The sequence below is a fragment of the Rutilus rutilus genome, assembly GCF_951802725.1.
Source record: "Rutilus rutilus genome assembly, chromosome: 21".
In the NCBI taxonomy this organism is placed as follows: Eukaryota; Metazoa; Chordata; class Actinopteri; order Cypriniformes; family Leuciscidae; genus Rutilus; species Rutilus rutilus.
Window position 1 is genome coordinate 17,954,305 of NC_140226.1, and position 20,853 is coordinate 17,975,157.

The following is a 20,853-nucleotide window of genomic DNA, read 5'->3' on the forward strand; positions in this document are numbered from 1 at the left end:
TGGATGTTGTTCCAAATCTGTTTGACTTTCATTCATGCAATGAACTAATTTAATAATTGATGATCTTAACAAAGGAACTGAATCAACACTGAACTGACTTCAGCTGAATAACAATGCATCATTTGCTGCTTTGAAACAATCTGTATTGTATAAAACGCTATATATAAATAAAGGTGACTTGGCTTGACTTTCTTCTGTGGGACATAAAAGAAGATATTTAGAAGAATTCTAAGAAAAACATTTGATGAGTAAATGATTTGAATGGGTGTATTAATGATCAGATTGTTTATAATCAACACAAAACAATTTTTTTTACCCATTTTACTTATGAAATGTTATGTATTTCTGAGCAAAAATTGTATTTGTGATGTATTTATTTGTGTGTATCTGTGTGTGTGTGTGTTCCAGGTAAACCCTACGTTATGAGGACAAAATGCCCCCACAATGATGGCAATATCCAATTTTTTTTTTTTTTTGGTCCCCATGAGGAAAACAGCTTATAAATCAGACTAAATTATGTTTTTTGAAAATGTAAAAATGCAACAAAAAAAAAAACAATTCTGTAATGGGCAGGTTTAGGGTTAGGGGATCGAATATACAGTTTGTACAGTATAAAAATCATTATGTCCCCATAAAAAATGAAACACAACGTGTGTGTGTGTGTGTGTGTGTGTGTTGATGAAAAATAAGACCAATATTTGCATTAAAACCTAAAAATGGGGTCCATTTTCATTTATTTTCCTTTTTTTTCATGAGGGTCAATTCAAGGAAAGTTTTACTTTTGTGGAATCCATTTGGATCTTCATCTGCATGTGTAACTTTCCACTCAACTATTATTACCATATCACTCCTCCTTACTGACAGCTACACTAGATGTTTGAACACACTCTTCAGACACTTATCTGATTTTCATTCTCCCACTGAATTCGTCTCTCTCTACATGCAGCAAGTACAATAGGTCCAAAACTCAAATCTAATGTTTGAGATTTGAAGATTTGAACCTCTGCCCTAACACACACACACACACACACACAAACAAACAAACACACACACACACACAGACACACACGCAAACACACCCATACTGGATATGAGTATACACACATACACACTCTCTAGTGTGAAACATGTTGGCAGGGAAAAGCACTAGAGTTTGGAGTGGGTGGGTGTTGCGGTGGTGATGCTGCCGTTTGTGAAGTCTCTTGAGAGTCAATCCAAATGTTTCAGACAGAATGCAAAAAATAGCAAATTAATGCCCCTGAAGTGTACCCACCCACTGGAGTCGTGCCCTCGCTTAAAATACATCATCTGTTTCACAATCCGTCCACAAAAAAAAAAAAAAAAAAAAAAACCCATCAAGGCTTTGTGGTGCGGTTTGGTCCAGGTGGAGGGAGGTTGGATTGTTGATGTATTTATTATTGTTCGTTTGAAGCGACCTTGCTCTATGCAAACGCAAATTGAATCAAAACGCTGTGGGAAACAAATCCTCTGCTAGTATACAGTGCTATTGTTAAAAAAAACAAGTGATTTTTAATTGCATTAAATATTACACAACAATGCGAAAACATTATGAAATGGGCTATTTCGGTGTAGTGCCACTCACACGGGCCAACCAAAGCGATTTGGCTCTCCAACGCCTCAATGAGATGCTCGTTGCTTCTAATGTGGCGATTAATGGTGTTTATACTGTGAGATTTGATGACAACATCTGTATTTAATCTACCACAGCAGGGGCCATCACTGGCATCGCTGATTATTATCGTTTCGAGACGTCTGCTGATGTGTCAGATATGTGCTAATAGGCTTAGTGATATGCCACCTAGTCAGCAGGTTTCTGTCATAAACCGCCATATGCATCTCTATAATCAGTAAATGAACTACATTCACAACCCATTTTATTGATGAAATGTGAAGCATTTCTGAGCAAGAAGGATGCTTAGAGGATGGAACTTGATTTTATTGTTTTAGTTCAATTTGAATATTTTGTGTTTATTATATTTGATTGAATCGTGAAAAGTGGGTTGAAAATTAAGGACTCAATTATGTCAGCATATTGGAAATTTGTTTCAGAGGCGGACTGTGTTGATGAAGTATTTTCAACTAACAAGGCTAAACTATAGGGTCAATTTGAATTTTTCATGAAATCCATTTCAAGGAAAGGTTTACTTTTGTAAAATCAGTTTCAAAGCTCAAAATCCTTTATTACTTTTATTGTGTAACTATTATTTGCCTCCGATTATGCTTCAGAATGTGAATTATTCATCATCAGAAGAAAGTGTTTTCTTTTGCATTTTCTAAACTAATTCTCAGTCAGCATAAGGTATATTGAACTTTAAGGGCCCAGGCAAGTCTATGTGCCATAGGTACCAGCGTGCAGCTGCTAAGCTGTTCAAAATCCCCTGATTGGTTTATTGGATCATTTAGTTGGAAAAGCCTGTCAGCATGTATGACGCTTCAGGGAAAGGCCGGGAAAGCCATGACAGGATTTAACGCTCTCCAGGACCATCGGGGTCACGAGTCCACTCTACTCTTGTACAAGGTTCTTTCACAGCGTGCGTTTACGCTCTGATCACCATACGTAAGCACAAATAAAAGAGGAAGTGAGGGACGCACAAAGAGCACAAAACACCCACAGGATGCTGCCTTTCCTCCCACCGTAGGCCGGTGTTTAAGGGCTAGTCATGTGACGCGGGGAACGTGTTGGTGGTCTCACACAATCTCCCCTTCCCTCTTTCACACTCTCCCCCATCGTCTCCACCCGTTCCCTCACCCCCAACCACAATGCAGCTCGACCTTCAGCCTAATTGGGATGTGAGGGAGGAGAAATAGAGCGAGGGGGGGGGAGGCCAAGACCGTTGTGTTTTTTTTTTTTAGTTAGATTCCCAAGACTAAGAAGGGCAAAGACTGCAAAACACTCCGAGTAGCAAAGTGACAAAGGCCTTTAGTTAGAAGCCTCCAATCAGTGCACACATATAAACACGCACACAAACATGTGATGCTAAAACTGGTATGTAATCAAAGAAATATCAAACTTATTTCTTTTCAAATTGTATTACCAAACAAATTAATACAAAAATAAATATATTAAACAAAATTCTAAGTTATTTTGAATAAATATTAACCACATTTGTATTTATTTTTTAAATTAAAGATTTACAGTGTGAACGGCTTAGTATTGAACCCCATTATATCTGCCAGAAATCATCATTGAAAAAAATGTGTTGTGACACTTAAAATAATAAATCAAACGTTATAATTAACAAAACCCTTTTTTTAAACTAATATCCTGGTTTTCAAATTCAGATTTATTGTGTTTTTTTTTGCCCTTGAGGAACTCAGTGTTGCAAAACTTCTTCCGCACTGAGAAGTTCTGCTTTCTGCCATTGCCATTCTACAACCTTCAGACTTTGCTCAACATTTTACAAATAAAAAATTCACTCTCCCAACATCTTTTCAATAGTCTCTGTCTCTTTTATAAAATGCAGCTACGCAACATCATCATAATGTTCATCCAATTACAAGGACAGATTTTTTTTTTTCTTCTTCTTCTTTGAAAAACAGGTGTCTGGTCTACCTTCCATCCCACACCTCAATAAATTATTAATCATCTCACTTTTCTCATTTAAAATCATTCTCACTCATCAACCATATTTAAAAGTCTTAATTGTGTTGTAAAGAAATGCAAAAATACTAGATGTTTCAGATTAATAGTTCAAACCAACCTTTGAAATTGAACACTTTGTTTCCTTTCTGTCCAAATTAAATCTGTCCAAGATATTTCTGTCCAAATGAAATCAGGTAGAATATTTGAAGAGTAATTACAGGATGTTCAGACACATTCATTCATGCAAGGCTGAACTCCTGTATGTCTTTCAAACATCACCACAGCACACAGTGTCAGCCAGCGCTGTGACAGAACTGGCAGTGTTAAGTGACCTTGGACGATTTACACTGATGCTGAGAACGCCACATGAAGAAACCGTCACAAACGTCAAAAAGATGGAATGAAAGACTGAAGAGATTTGTTTTGTTTTGACTTTTTAGTTATATATAATATATATCCACACTCATACCACGGTTCACAAACTTCAAGATATTTAACAACAACACCACCCGAGCTTTGATTGGCTGTTCAGTCAGAAACCCCGCCCCCTCCCATACATTCATTCTTTCATTATTTACAGATATACTAATGATCTATTTATTACAGACGTGAATAATTTACAATAAAATAACAATTTTAGTTATTCAATCTTCTTGCTTTTATACTACAGTAATCGTACCCTGTTCGTCCATCAGAGATCTGCCTCGTTTCAGGTCTGATAATAGAAAGGTCGTCGAATTCTTCTGGAAAACTTTTGCCGCATTGGCACAGGGGTTGCTGCTCACGGCAAATCGTCTAGTCCGATAATGCGAGGGTCTTTAATCCCAGGCGATGACATTTCAAATTTTCTCGTAAGGTTTTCAATTAAACAAGCACCTACACATGGAAACCAGGACTACAACTTTAGTACCAGCACACACACACACACACAGAGGAGAAAAACTGCATATTTAAGACATACAAACTCACAAACTGGGACTGCCTTCAAAACTCGTTTTGGGGAGCACCCTCACAGAAACCATTTAGAGAACAACACAGGACTATTGGACTATTTAACGATCTGACAGCGTTTTCCTTCGATTTAGTCAGAACATCTTTAACCAAACGAATACAAAATGGTATAGACATCCGATCTTATAGCTTGGTACAGTAAATTCATGACCTCTGTAAGCGAACTGTGTATATAAAGCCACAGTGTGACTATTGTATGCTAACCTTTAGAAATGAATTCCGATATAATATATATAATTCATTATTTGAGACTTGGCAAACGCAACTATGTAAAAATCACATTTAGATCGCTCTTCAAACTGAAAACATGAGCAATGTTGCCATGAGTTCAGTTTTTATCAGGGGGTCTATGTTCTGTACTGCTGATTTAATACCCAGCAGTTTTCAGATTAGTTTTTAATCTGAATACAACTGTCCAGCTCCAAAAAAAGGTGTACCCGAAAATATTGCCTCAGAAAGCATTTTTATCTCTCTTCCCCTCCATAATCTCTTGCTACATTCCTTCCTCAAGCTCTCGTTTTGTGTCAAATTTGGAGAAACTTTGATTTAGTGCAAAAAGCTCTGAAAATCCTCGTTTTTGAAAAGTATGAGTCCACCTTTTTACAGTTCTGAGAGGAATCAAGTGTGCAGGTTGATGACATGAGGAAAAAAAACGCAAGATTGAAAATACAACAGCACTGATGGGACAAAAGGGGCGAAAGTTAATAAAAAAAAAGAGATAATCAGAGCTCAAACTAATTTCAAAACAACAACAACAACAACAACGAAGACAAAAAGAAACCCCTAGTGATCATTCCAAAGCTTTCTTGTCTAGCGCTTCTTTGCCATTGGTCCGCGAGTAGGGCTCAAAGGCGGAGGAGCTCAGGTAGCGGGCAGAAAGTTCCTGCAAGTTCCCCGCGAGGGATCCGGCCATGCCGAGCGGGGTGGAGGAGATGCGTGAGGCGACCGACCCAAGTAGAGAGGGCATAGGAAAGCTAAACAGCCCGTGGGCAGGCGGAGATCCCTGCAGCCCCGTGACTGTCCCCGAACTGGTCACCGCTGGCAGCGGCGGGCTCCCCCCGGCTGTGCCTGAGCTGGCCGCGCTGCTGCTGCTGCTGCTGGAGGAGCCTCCATTAGCTGTGATGCCCAGAGACGGCCCACGCAGGGCTGAGCTTAGTGACGAGCTCCCGCAGTGGGGCAGCAACCCTGGCAGGCCAGGGGGAGTGAGGAGCCGGCCCTGCTCCAGGAGACGGAGGACGCTGCATGTGGCGGCTGTCTCGGAGACCACGGAACGCAGCTCTGAATCCTTTCCCTGATCCTTCTTCTGCTTAGTGCGGCGATTCTGGAACCAAACCTTCACCTGCCGAAAGACGGAAAGAGAGAAAACAGCTTAAAATAGAACACGACAAACAAAATAATAAGGGGAATTGTGTGATCATGCATAATACCACTATAATGCTACTTAGAATTGGTTACAAATGTAACAAATAAATAAACAAAGACAAAAAAGTAAAACAATTCTTTGATTTTTTTACATACCATGATTTATAGAAGTTATATATATATATATAAGGTAAATCTGATTCAGTTTTGTAGCAGTAAAAACTCTGTAAAAAGGGCAAAAGTGTCCTGTACGTGTAAAGCTAAAGTTAAAATGAATAGTGTAAGTGAAACTTATTTTGAAATAAAAAAAGATAAATGTAAGTGTTGATATCAACTTATTTAATGAACAAAAATGGGTGCTTTTCTTTTGAAAAACAGCACAACACAAGCTCCTTTTGCAAGGACGGATGGATCAATACTGTTTTGAACCACATAATTGTACTGTATCCATTTCATTTAGGTTTACAAAGAAAGAGGAATGGCAGTTTCCAGATAATACATGTTTAGCTCAAGCTCCAATAGCAAAACAAAGTCATAATATATATTTATTTTCTATAGAGAAAAGGAGGTCCGCTTCATATTCACCGTACTTCAAGTGATCGATAGATTCAGAGAAATAAGAACAATGAAGAATGACTAACATCTCAGAATTGTGTCAGTTTAACTGTCACATTAAAGGCGGTCATACTATTTAAATCTTTCGTGCAAAATTATTAAAGCTCAGTTTAACAAAGCTGGTAGTATACCTTAACAGTTTCATCAGTGTTGTAATGACACGCTAATTATTGAGTTATAAACCCATTGTCTATAAATTTCTAACATTTGTATTTGTTTAATCTCGCGATGTTTTGTTGATAACATGAACCGGAAGGTCAAGGAAAGCATTGAATTACCAGCAATTCTCATTCGTGACGCATTCTTGTTTTTGTCTTTGAGAAAATAAAAAATGGATGACTTTCCTTGTTTGATCTTTCCACAGAACATTTCGCGTCTCTGAACACAATGTTAATTTCATGATGCCGTCATTAAGGAGCACTTCACCGTCCTCATCAGGCGGCCAAGAAGAGACACGGGAAGCTTTAATGTAATCAAGGCATGGATTTGAACTGCACTGCAGCACGGGGCATTAGAGAGGGCATTAGTGAAGCTAACTCTATTGTGCTCCCTGTGTTAGCAGCACCGATCTGCCTCGGGGCTTCAAATGTCGTAATTTCGCCCCACAGGAGAGCAGAAGAATTTTAAAGTCGTTAGTGGGGTGATGATGTGATAGAATGTGACACAGTTCAAATGGCCAACAGAATAAGGAACATTGAGACAGCTTTGTCGGTTTGCAGGTGTTCAGGGAGTTTAATTAGGGGAGGTCCGATCAATAGCAACGACATATGATCGAATAATTGAGAAAAAATATTTGAATTGGCTAAAATAGAAAAAAGCAGCTATTTGATTTTTTTATAAAAAAAAATTGTGAGCATTATTCCTTAATAAATGCAGTACTTGGTCATGCAAGCATGTGGTATAATGAACGTTCACTGATGAATAAACAAATAAAAAACGTGGGCTCCAAAATTAGCCTTACTACTGAAGTCAGAGTTTCCCCGCACTGCAGATTATCCAGGGAGACAAGCAGAGAGAGAGAGGGATAAAAAAGGCCAGGGAAGCAGGGAGAGAGAGAGAGAGAGTGCATGTACAGTTCAGTCATGTAATCTCAAGCTTGTGACCTCTTGCTGACCCCTGCGCAAAGCATGTGCTGCAAATGCATCACTGGGCTTATTTTTGTAAAGCGGCCCTGTATGCCACTAACAAACTATTGCAAAAGGGAATTATCCAGGAAAATGCGATCGGACCATTGATGTTTTAGGTGCTCTGAAGGGATGCCACAGGTTGATCAAAATAAAATAAAGATCAAAATCATATAGTGAGAACAAATTGTTACCAGGTAGCTGTGTATATCTTTTAAGATGGTACAGGGAATCAAAAATGCATTTTTACACATCAAATGCATCAGACGTGTTACAAGGATAAATATTTTTGGGAGTGCCGAATATGTGTGACACATGTTTGTGATTATTTTTGAGTTTTGTCTTGTTTTTCAGTGGTCTTCATAATTGATTGTTTTGTGTATTTGTAATTGTATTAAGTGTATTCAAGTGTGTACCTGAGTTTCAGACAGGTTAAGTTGTCGGGCAAGTTCGGTTCGTTCTCGTCCCACAACATACTGGCACCGCTGAAACTCCATCTCCAGTCTGTACAGCTGTTCTGCTGTGAACGAGGTCCTAGTACGCTTTGGTCGGTCTAGATCCAAACCCTTGGGGAGAATAATCTCTCGAATCGAACCTTTGGCATCTAAATGTCAAGGGGAAAATGTTTTCAGTAAATTACAGTATACCTGCTAAAAAATAACACTTTACAGTAAGGTCTCATTTGTTAACATTAGTTAATGTATTAACTAACATGAACTAACAGTGAGCAATATATTTCTTACAACATTTATTAATCTTTGTTAATGTTAGTTAATAAAAATAGAGTTGTTCATTGTTTGTTCATGTTAGTTCACAGTGCATTAACTAAGGTTAACAAATACAACTTTTGATTTAAAAAATGTATTAAATGTTGAAATAAACATCTACGATCAATAAATGCTGTAGAGGTATTGTTCATTGTTAGCTCATGTTACCTAATGTAGTTAACTCATGTTAACAAATGAAACCTTATTGTAAAGTGTTACCAAATTATCAATGAAATGTTTGTACATACAATTAGCAGAAATCATTATATAATAAAAACATGCTAAAAGTGAAACTTTTTTGATAAATTAATATAGATAGTGATGCAAAACTTGGCGTTTTAATCAAGAAAAGACCGTCATGTTTTTGTAGGTATGTCGTGGCATATAAATGCCAAACAAATGCCGACTAGTACTTAATAAAAAAATGGTCTGTGCTTTTAAATACTAACAACTTATCATGTATGAAAATAGTGTTGCGTAAAATAAAAAGCTAGTAAGTTGCATAAATCACAAATACACGAAAATCTATCAAATTAAATAGCATAACAATTTTAGATTTTAGTTATAAATATTTCAAAATTTTCTAATATCTCAGGACAGATTAAATGATTACTAATAACTTTTCGTAATAAAATTAATAAAGTAAATGAAAAGAGGAAGAGAAATGTGTGATTTGAAAAAATTTAATATTTAAAAACACACCAAACACGTTAGCTTTTTTTATATTTAAATTCATCAGCTTTTTTCTTTTTTGTTATTAATGTCGGAGAACCGTGCACCAGCATGCTTATCACAGTTTTTTTTATCAATAAATACATTCTTTTTAAAATAAGTTAAACTTTGTGACAACTTCAAAATCATTAAAACACACACACACACACACACACACACACACTGGTCTACAAAATTATTCATATCCAGATACTGAATTATTGTATTGGCTGCTGAATTGTGACTGAAGAAATGACACAATAATTTCATAAGGTTAATTTCCTCATATTTCAACAGGCCTCTGAGACTGACCTAAATTTAGCCTCACAACCTAAATAAATTAATGGAGCTGATTGCTCTCCAGAATTTTACAATCAGCTGACAGTAGCAGGAGGGGCTTCACAACTATGTTAGTAATTTGACACAAATTGACAAACAGTTTTTAGACAACTGATCGCAAAAACATTATAATAGCTTTTCTGAAAACTTAATGTGAAACATTTTCAATTTACAAATAAATTGTTGTGCATGCTCCACAATCTCAATTACATTGCTCCTGAAAGAAAAAATAATAAAATTCTGACAATCAGATCTCCATTCCGATACCTTAGTAATTTTTCCAATGAAGGACAAAAAGGATTGAAGCTCATAAATATAAAAAGCAGAGATCATAAGACCATCTAAAAATGATAATCAACATAATCAGTTGTGTAAATAAAAAGTTAAATTATCCCTTATGTACAAAAATAACTACATTTATCCTTAAACCTCACAATCACAGAAAATGTACTTTAAACAAATAAAGCTTTGTCAATCATATAATACCAGTGCTAAAGTATTTTCCAGCTTTGATAATTATTTTATTAATTTTATAATGGTAATATACAGTTGAAATGACTCTAAATAGCATTTGCAAATATTTGCAACTAAAAGGCAGCGGAAAAATGGGATCATTGAGCTATGTGAGACACTATAAAAGCTGATAAAATAACAATCATAATTATTTTTCTATAATACAGAACACATTTTTCCCTGTTCTCAATTCAGCGTTCATCAATTTACACTTGTGAACGCTCAAATCTATACACACTCACTCGTAGAAGAAAACAAAACCAGCGACACAGAAGAACTAGCACTAAAAGCAAAATTAAAAAGTTAAGCCGATTTCTTGTTTTTTTTTCTGGAGTGCAGAATGTACTGAAAGCTCCAAAGGAGTGTTTTTAAACTTACCTCGAACTAGAATCCTTCGGCAGTAGTCAGGATCTCCTGAGCTCGTCCGGCTCTTTTCGCAGTTTTCCACTGGTCCGGATGGAGAGAAGGACTCCTGCTGGTCCTTCAAGAATGTTTTTGAAATGTTCCCCTGAGAATCCTTTCCCTCTTTCCCCTCTTTTAGTCCATTCTTCAGCAGCATTCCGGACTCCGAGTCTTGGCTGTAGCGGACTTCCATAGTCGCTTATCCTCTGTGAAGATTTCTCCTTTTTCTCCTTGTTGGGAAGAAATAACTGCTCGGGTTTGGACACACACTGCTTATTCTGGGTAATATAGGTTTGGTCTTTCTGTAAAACAGCAGCTTGGAGTTGGAGTCAGATAGCTAATGTGCCACCAGCACTTGCCCAGTCCACTGATCTGCCCTATTATCTCTGTGCAGACTCACTTGCCCAATGATCATAGACTTCTCACCCAAATTCAACAGCAATTTAACAGCTCCTCTCCTTGTAACATTCACATCAGGCTGATCTCCGGGTAATCAGAGCTGTGGACGGACGCATGCTCGCCGCTTCAATTGATTACGGTAATTTTGCTGCCTCCACATTTGCGTAACCTCATGAATACTCTAAACTGTTTGGGAAATACACATCGTCCTGATAGAGGGGTCCACTCACTCCGACCCCCCTCTCCGCCCTTGTTCACACAGGATCAAGGGAGATGATTTGCCTCGAATCGCCACCACGCACAATTACGGAGCCAAAGGACCACCAGAAAAGTTCCACTTCATTCCTCGATGCCCCGGCACTGGCCGTTCCTCTGCTCGGTCGGGCTAACTTTACACGCAGGCTGTGAATCTCCCCCGGATAACGGCCCGATACCACACACTGCACCCTCGGAGCTAACACAAGCAAAGAGCGAAAAGAGAGAGAGGGAAAGATCGGTAGAGAGCAAAGAGAGAGAGAGAGAAAAAGAATGAGGGAGGCGGAGAGACCTGAAATACGAAAAAAATGGAATCCACTTCGCTCGGAATCTGTAGTGGTAATGAACACGGATTCACAAAAGAAAGGAGATGAACACAAGGGAACTCTGTCAAGCCGAGGACAGTGTGCAACAACCACCCAGAGTTATCCAGCACCTCAAATACAAACCCCAACCGAATGCTACGATCACTCAGCCCCCTTACCCTAAAAGAAACCTGCTGAAGCACCGCTAAAAAACTCAACCTGTCCGAGATACCAACGCTAAAATCCAAAGCGGCCCCCTCCTCCTCCTCCTCCCCTCTCCCACTCCTTCCACACCACTACACACCCACCCACTCAGTCTCGCCTATTTTCATTGTCAAAGCAACAATATCTGGGGGAACAGCAGTGGTCTGTAATCCAATAAGACCATTGATTAGGCTACAATGATTCAATTCAAGCCAATGGTTGTGAGCATGGAACAGGCTCGGACCCTTCTTGTCACCTTGCAGGGCCAGAGGCCCTCTTCATGCTGAACTCCCCCCCTCCCGAAGCCATTCAGTCCTTTATGGGAAACGGAGAGCAAAAGGAGTGAAAGATGGCAATTATCTAATTGGACTATTAACAAACAATTCTGTGAGTGTGTCTGGTAGGGAGCAGAAGAGGATGGGGAGGGGGGTGCTGGACTAACTTCATTTAGCGAGTGTGTGGGGCAGCCTGTTGGAGAGAGGGAAAGGTTGTTTAAAGAAAAGATGAGAGGGAGGGATTGTTTAAAGAAAAGGTAAGAGGAGGCTACGAAAAGGGGCCGCAGGGGCAGAGGGGCAATTCTACGCCGAGCTTGGGAAAAAGAGTTTGGTGGGACGCGTACCAGCTGTGGTCCGAGACGTTCCAGGTCAACAAAAGATGAAGATGTCCTGCATGGAGACTGTAGGACACGAAACTGTCTTGGTACAGAGGCATCTTCAAATATCTGTTGCTTTTTAAAACTGTCAGTACAATACCTGTTGAAAAGAACATGGTGTTGGGATGCAGGTTAATAAAATTACCTCTTAAAGTACTAATATGTTATTTAAAGTACAAATATCAACCTGTAAGATACCAATATAAAGCCTTAAGTTATGGATATCAACCCTTGAGATACTAATATGTATCCTTAAGTTACAAAAGCCAAGCCTTAAGGAACAAATATGTTCCCTTAAGTTAAGAATACCAACCCTTAAAATATTATGATCTTCTTCTGGTTCAAAATGAACAAAATTTAAATAATGAAATAATAGATCATGCATCCTTCTTACAAAATGTGTTATTGTCTTACCATGTTTCACTTTGGTAAGCCTATTATAAGCGTTTATATTTTAGACTGGGCAGGATGGTTTTCACAGGAAATTGCATACAACCTGTACATCACTCACCCGTGCGTGTCTCGTCACATCCGTAAATAGAGAAAAGTTGCTCCAGCTACTTTGACACATGTATGATGTGGTAAAGGCATAGGTTAGTTGTCACAACGAGTGAGAAAAGTTGACATGGAGCAGGCTAAATCTCAAACCCCGTTTTAAAAAGACCCCGAACAGAGGAGAGTCTGCTGGCAAACAGGGACAGAACGTGACAGAGCTCGTAATAAAACAAGAATCAACATTGGCTTGCCGTTTTAAAGATGGCGAGTACTGAGGGATTTGAATTGTAAAAGTGCTGTGGAGATAGCTTATTTATACTCAACAGATAAATTGTAACTCTATATGTATATAATTATGTAGCTCTCTAATGGAGTTCATTCTAAAGCATTATATTGTAGCGCTGTGCTGAAATTTATTTTCAAGGAAGTACTGTCTATTAATCGGTGTAGCTACTGTAACGTCTTCAGCTAGTCAGCTTGAGATCCTTTCCATCTAAACTGCTATCTCCTTTAAGCCTCCTTTAATGTTTTATGAACAGAAGGATAATCTCTCTTGCTCTCTTCTTAGTCATGAGAAAGAACCATATTAATGGTTCTTTTATTTTATTAAAACTAAACCTTATGTTCCAAATTTTCAGAAGAGACATGATCGCTTTATAATATATGATGAACATATTTAGTTTTAGGCTTTTATTCACATATAAACGTTGATCAGCAAACATAAACAGAAGCTCAAACGAGCTGCATAACACGAGAATGAACCTCATTGGTTCTCGCATGTCAAGCGAACAGGTTTGAGTTTCGGTTTACCACAACTGTGTGTTGATGAACGTTTATATGTGAATAAAAGCCTGAATTCAATCTGTTCATCATATAAGGCGATCGTGTCTCTTCAGAAAATTTGGACTTAACCACTCAATTCACCTGAATTAGTTTTACCATCTCCTATGAATCGTCAAAGTGGTAGTTGCGTAGACTGTCAATGGAGAGACAGAAATCTCTCAGATTTCCTTAAAAAGATCTTCATTTGTGTTCTGAAGATGAACGACACAAGGGTGAGTAATTAATGACAGAATTTTTGGGTGAACTAACCCTTTAAAGTACTAGTATGCGTTAGGGGTAGATAATGCACAAAGGTATACCTTTGAGGGCACTGCCCCATTGACAAGCTAAAGGTATTTAACAGGCTTTTCAACTTGCTTAACCAAGAATCCCTTATATACAAGTTTCCAACACGGCTGAACAACATAACTTCTATACTGGTCCAATAGCTAGAAGCTGGGCAGACAATATATGACAAAGGCTTATAGCAAAGTAGAGTGTACTGCTGAGAAGGAGAATGGGATCGGACCCAAACCTAGTAGAGAGCCATCAGTTCTTACATGTGCTGAGCATGTGCACAGTCCACTGCACCTAGCAACATGTCAGAAAATGTTTGACCCTGTAGTCATGCAAATGACTAAACATCCTTTTGATAGTTATTAAGTATTTAAAGTATGTGGTATAAGGGAAGCATTATCTGAAGTCAAACTACATTGACTATTGCACTGTCTAAAGCCTCACTAGAAGCAACAATTCAATGATTTGTGTTGGAAATTAAAGTCCTGACCTTCAGTTTAGACATTTCTGTCATTAACAAAAGCAGTCATAACATTGTGAAATGCTAATATTTTCGATATGACATTTTTGGGCTTTCATCATGTTTTTTTTATTTTACATTTCTGTGTGAAGGTTATTCAGATATTTCCTTAATGAAGTAGCTGTGAGGATCCTACAATATGAGTGCCTTTTCCTCTTCCTCTGTTTGTCTCTATTGTGTCACTGCTGGTAAAGCCTCCCATCAGATGGTAAGTAAAGCCCACAGTGTCAGAATGGCAAAACTCACCCACCTCATTTATTTAGAGACAACAAAACACTTCAGCGTCGAAAGAGAAGAGGGACAAAGGGGAGATGGGCGGAAAAACACATAGATAGAGACAAAAAGACAGATGGTGAGACATATCAATAGACAAATAAGAAACAAGGCATGACATGACAATACCTGAAGATGGGAAAACACATTTTGAGCAGGTCCTTTGAGTCTAGGCAATGCAGCATTTGGGTTACACAGCAATCAGAACTCCAAGATTTTACAAACCTCCTGTGGATTATGGAGAAACAAAACAGGCATGCATAAGAAGGATGGCAAAAAGCCAGAACTATGATAACTACTTTCATTTTAAATATAGAATACCTGTTTCATAAAATGTCTCTGTGGGTGACGTTATGAATATCTGGAACTATTCAGACTCCTATGATTCAACATTCATAAAATTTCTGAATTATTTATTTTAGAAACTCATTTTAAATGCTGCAAGTGAATTTAGGCATCATAATTTAATATATACAGTATAAAAAGTTTTTTTTTTTTTACTTTAAGAGAGCATTAAAATAAGCATGCACAACTAAATATCAATATCAATAAAATGAAAAAAAAAATCTCTAATATTGGCTGTTAAACTGATATGGTAGTGATGTGCTTCTCTAATTACTAATAAGTTTGCAAAGCTACATAAGTCAGTGTACTTGCTCCTGTTAAATACATGTGCTAATATAAAAATAAAGGCACAAAAGTCTAGATACTATTCATAATAAACTAAATGTATTCCCCTGTTTGAGCAATGAATAAACCTTAAAATATATAACTGCAATAGGGTAAAACCTACATCAATAACAGATTCCACCTGCCACTTCCAACTAACGCCAGTGTGTTCTTACTCTGCTGATACACCCATTACTAGACAAAGTGTGTTTTGGCTGTAAAAGAGGCTGAGGGGGGAGAGACTTGAGCCCTATCTTGCTCTTAATAGCTCATTAGTAGAGCTAAGCAGGCTCTCTTCTGTATCGCTAGCACCTTTATTCTCCTAATGTTCCCCGTACCTCTTTCTGCCATCTACAACATGTCAAATGTGCATGGAGGCAAGTAGAGCCAAAACCTGGGAACGCTTTCAAAACATACCACGCTATCAGAGAGGGGATCTGAAATGATATTTTGAAAAGCTCATCCTCTTGCACAAAGGTGGATTGTTGTTTGTGTTGGGGGGGATGAAATAGGCAGAAGCTTCTGTCTAGTCTAAGTAAGAAAGTTCAGGAGTTTCAACCCTCACACACGGCCTGCTCTTAAACTCAACACCAAGAGGCATAATGCAAAGTCTAATAAATCCACAGCGTCATAATATAGCATTGCTGCATGATTTATGAGCACATAAAAAAGGAAATTTTCTTTTCCGCAAAAAGACAGAATGCATTGAAAGCGAATTAGAATAAATGAAATGAATAGAGGTGTTTGTTTGTATCTAGTGCATGCAGCATAATCAGAAGAGCAGGGGTAATACTTATTAAAATTAACATTCACTCACATTTAATTCACCAGTATTAATTGATGATTATATATAAAATTGTAAATATTTATATAAATTATATTAAACAGCATACAATATCTAGCTCACCTCAACAGAATAGTATATATGCTACAAACATAACATATTTAATAAAATATGCTATAGTGCCTGACAATCAACTAAATAATTATTTGAAGTGTGGTATTCAGGCAGGTCACATATTCTTACAAGTTTTTTTTTTATATTCGCAAGGATTAGAAAAATGACCTGACTGTTTTTAAACAAGTGATTTTCAGATAATTGTTCTGGAGAGCATGTGGTCAATGTTTTCTTCTCTTTCTCTTCCATCATGTTACCTAGAGTAAAGCCTTTCTTTCAGATTTAACAAATCAATACCATCTCTCAGCCTCTTTTCTCCTGTTCAAAACAGTGCTAGGACCATCTTCAAATCATAATAAACCACATAATACCAGCAGAAACCTGTCTGACCTGGAGTCTGTGTGTGTTATAGGAGTGTTTACATGTGTGTCTGTGTGTGTGTGTGTAAGTAGGCTAAACAGGCGTGTTTACGTGTGTGTGTGTGTGTGTGTGTGTGTGTGTGTGTGTGTGTAAGTACACAGGCTAAGGTTTCTCATCAGAGCACATTTTGTTAAAGTCTGATGTGGGGTTTCAGAGCCATTACAGGTGGAAAAGGAGGGGTGTTTATAGCCATCACTCTCATCTTTGAGACATAATCTCAGACAATCACTCCAATTTCAATTAAATGAGCTGGGATGCAAAGAGTTGTAGAATTTGTTCATGGTTTGGGTTTTCCTTTATGTTCAATGGAAGCTTTAACAAAGGCAAACGTGAAATTAAAAAGTTATTAAAAGTTTATAAAGAAATCAAAAAGCACTCCAAAGCTTATATTGCAGTCTTAGAAAAAATATGAAAGAAAAACAATTATTGTTTGCAAAACATTATTACAAACATTTAATTATCTTCTTTTCTCTCACACAAAGGAAATCAACCATGATGTTTGCACTGATAAATGCATCATCTTTTAACTGAAATAATACATTTAAAAGACATTTCCTGACAAATAGCAGAAATATTATGTTCCCAGTGGAACAATGTGCAGTTATAAAATGTCATGCAGAATTTAGTCTTTTTAGAATAAAGATTTCCCTTCCCCCTCCAGTGTCCCACTTTAGCTTGGTTTCAGGATTTCATCCACAAATCTCTACTTATAGGAGCATACTAAAGACTTCAATCTGTTACAGCAGCGCCATGAGTCTGAGAGTAAATTAATGCGGCACATTGAATATAATGCACAGATAATTTGCAGGTGTGGGCGGCATTTGGGGAGGAGGGGATTTGTAGGCTATATGTGAATGTCTGTTGAATACAAAAAAAATGTATTCAAACCGCTAACGTCAAATGCAAAGTCTGGTCAAAACACATTTACTGCACATACACTTATCTCGGGTGTTTTCTAATATTTCTTTTAGCTATGCACGTGAGCAAAAACTGGGAACACATACCATGTGTAGCGTCCGGCCAGTTTCCCCCATTTTGCTCAATTGGTTAATTGAGCCACGGATAGGCCTGAAAAGTATTTAGAATCAAATGTAGCCAAAAGAGGAAAACATATATGATAAAACTGGTTTACAAAGCTGTGTAAAATAGAAACAGACCATCATCACATTAGCCACTGTGTTTCCAAAGTGTTTGGGGCAAGCGCATAGGGCAAGCGACGCTTCCTCACTGTCTCCTATGGTTTAGCGACTGGCGCCATCTTCTGGTGGTTTAACGACATCACAGGCTTGACGACTGTCGAGGCTAGTTGACACTTTTTCCACGGGTGACTATTTCTAATCTTAGTGTAAGTATTTTTCTTTTATTATCACTAAAAGAAAAGATTTCTTGTATTATCACATTCCGTAAAGTCTTGGCTACAAAAATATTTTGAACATTTCCATCTTTTCGCCCAATAAAAAAAGATACAGTTCACTTAACACTGAGTGAACACAATATTGGAGCCTGTCAGCCTATTAGCTTGTCAGCTAAATTTAAATGTTTATGAAACGCGCGCGAAAAAAATACATATTGGTCAATACATATTGTGATTAATAAATTGTGGGTTTACGGGCCCAGGTATTTAGTCAGTTTATATCATTTAACCCTTTCACGCATAGTGGTCACTACAGTGGACAGCTATTAAAAAAGCATTTTCTTGAATTTGCACGGGTTTTTATGGCAAAGTTGCACATCATCCTCTTCATTGGACCCTGGTGCATCATCCTATAAATTGCAACCAAGTGGCAAGCCGTTGTGTTTCGATTTTTTCCCCCTCCAAACCAAGATGGCCAAGGGTCAGTCAGACATGCAAAGTTGCTCCGGAATATCCACCCATTCCTTCTATTCTAGGAGACTCTTGTAGGTAAAAAATATATTGCAGCATCAAGCAATATCTAATGAGTCATATCACAGTTAAATTTTCCAAGTTTTGATTTTAGATTGAGAGAAAACTCTGATTAATCACATGTCCACTGTAGTGGACGTCATCAATGGCTATATTTCAGCTACAATTCATAATTATAATGTGAATATTGTTTTTGAAATTTAAAACTTAAAAACTTAATCTGCAGTGACTTTTTTTACTGTAAATAAATGTATTTGTATTATTAGAATGTAATTTTCATTGACATCGAAAAAAGTCATGTGATTACATAATGTATGACACTTGTAATGCATTACTTTACTTGTTAGATCAAAAAGTAATCTGATTTCGTAATGCACATTATTGTAATGCGTTTTTTTTACTCATAACATCAAAAAGTAATCTGATTACGTAATGCATGTTACTTGTAATGCGTTTCTTTACTCATAACATCAGAAAAGTAATCTGATTACGTAATGCATGTTACTTGTAATACGTTTCCTTACTCATAACATCAAAAAGTAATCTGATTACGCAATGCACGTTATTGTAATGCGTTTCTTTACTCATAACATCAAAAAGTAATCTGATTACGTAATGCATGTTACTTGTAATGCATTTCTTTACTCATAACATCAAAAAGTAATCTGATTACGTAATGCATGTTACTTGTAATGCGTTTCTTTACTCGTTACATCAAAAAGTAATCTGATTAGGTAATGCACATTACTTGTAGTTAATTACTTGTTAGATCAAAAAGTAATCTGATTAGGTAATGCATGTTACAATACATTACTCGTCGTAACATTAAAACAAATCTGATTACGTAATGCATGTTACTTGTAACACATTACTTTACTTGTAACATCAAAAAAGTAATCTGAATGGGTTATGCATGTTACTTGTAATGCATTACCCCCAACACTGATCATTTCAGATGAGACTGAAAAAACGTATCGCTAGGTTTTCTCAGAGGAGGCCTATGATAGAAATGTGCATGTCCATCTTGAACATAATCAGAATTATAAGCTAATAAGGGTAAATATCCATACTCTGGTGCACTGGAGGGAGCATCTGAGTGGTTTCCACAGTTGTACCTTGACAGGCTGTAGAAAATTCTGATGGAATCACGTCCTCATGTTCTGATATCAAAGATATGCGAAGTGCAACTTGTATAAAGTTGTATGAAGCCTTTGCAATATTTCACATTTATATTTTTCAGCTTTCACATGATTTGATGTAATTGTATTGATAAGTTTGTTAAATACACATACTTTATCTGTTTGATTATTGTATTATATTTAATACAGTATATCTTCAGTTTAAACCATAACCGCATGCTGTCCACTCAAGTGGACATCTGAAGATCTCTTTGAAAAATGTGTGAAAAAAATAAAAATAAAATCTTGTTTTTCATACCCTAAGAGCAATAAAAACACATAGGAAAAAAATCCTGACTGAGGTTATCATAATTCATGCATGAAAGGGTTAATATAGTTAATCTAATATAATATCACACAAAGAGTGCAGTTTTTCTCCAGCTATTACCATGATAATAAATGTGATTTAATAAATTGATAATTGAAAAGTTTACTTTTAGACACCATATTGCCCGTTTTAACTCTATTTCGCCAACGAAAATAGTTGAAAACTAAGCCAAAGCACTGTATTTGCGTCTCTGAGAAACACAGGAGGTATTTCCTTACTGAATTATGAATCAGCTTTTTGAACGAATCAGTTGAATCTCAATGACTCACTCATTAACAATGAATTGCTGCCACCTACTGGCGGTTTGATCTTTTCATGTTTTAAATCATTTTATATATCAATATTCACCGTTTTATGTTTTAAACAAAACATTATTTATGTCTGTGTAAAATCTAAATGCCATTTCAAATGCAGCTTTTGTGTTTCCTCTCCATTGCAAAGATTTTGTTGATAGGCTACCTATTTAATTTGATTGGTAACACAGCCCTATTGTGTCTTATTATTATAATGAAATTTAATTAAATGTATGAAATTGACACAAAAGATGATGCATGCATATATTTAGGTTTAAAAATAGAATATGAAGAATATCTAAAACTTTAGGAGTCGGCTGTCCTCGGCAGTCCTAAACATGCCAAGTTACCAGCACAATAACACACTCAGCGAAATATTGTCTAATTATCGTTGTCGATAAAATCCCTGAAAATATAGAGATCATTTTTTTGTCAATTTCGCACACCAATGAAGAATATTTTGGTCAATTTAGTCAGCTTTTTCAATGAAACTTTGAGAAGGATAATGACAC

At 37.1% G+C, this 20,853-nt stretch overlaps 1 protein-coding gene and 1 long non-coding RNA gene across 2 annotated transcripts; both read right to left on the bottom strand.

Annotated features, from left to right (window-relative positions):
• Positions 1–4,034: 4,034 nt before the first annotated feature.
• On the bottom strand, positions 4,035–11,586 carry vax1 (ventral anterior homeobox 1). Its single transcript, XM_084394378.1, has 3 exons — positions 10,425–11,586; positions 8,133–8,320; positions 4,035–5,954 (listed from the first exon to the last, which is right to left on the bottom strand). The coding sequence occupies exons 1-3, from the start codon at positions 10,639–10,641 to the stop codon at positions 5,406–5,408; spliced, it is 954 nt and encodes a 317-aa protein (XP_084250504.1). The 5' UTR covers positions 10,642–11,586; the 3' UTR covers positions 4,035–5,405.
• Positions 11,587–12,306: 720 nt separating this feature from the next.
• On the bottom strand, positions 12,307–17,720 carry LOC311280447. The gene is made up of 3 exons (XR_014625676.1): positions 17,662–17,720; positions 14,800–14,898; positions 12,307–12,363 (listed from the first exon to the last, which is right to left on the bottom strand). It is a non-coding gene; the product is annotated as an uncharacterized lncRNA (long non-coding RNA).
• Between the last annotated feature and the right edge of the window lie 3,133 nt (positions 17,721–20,853).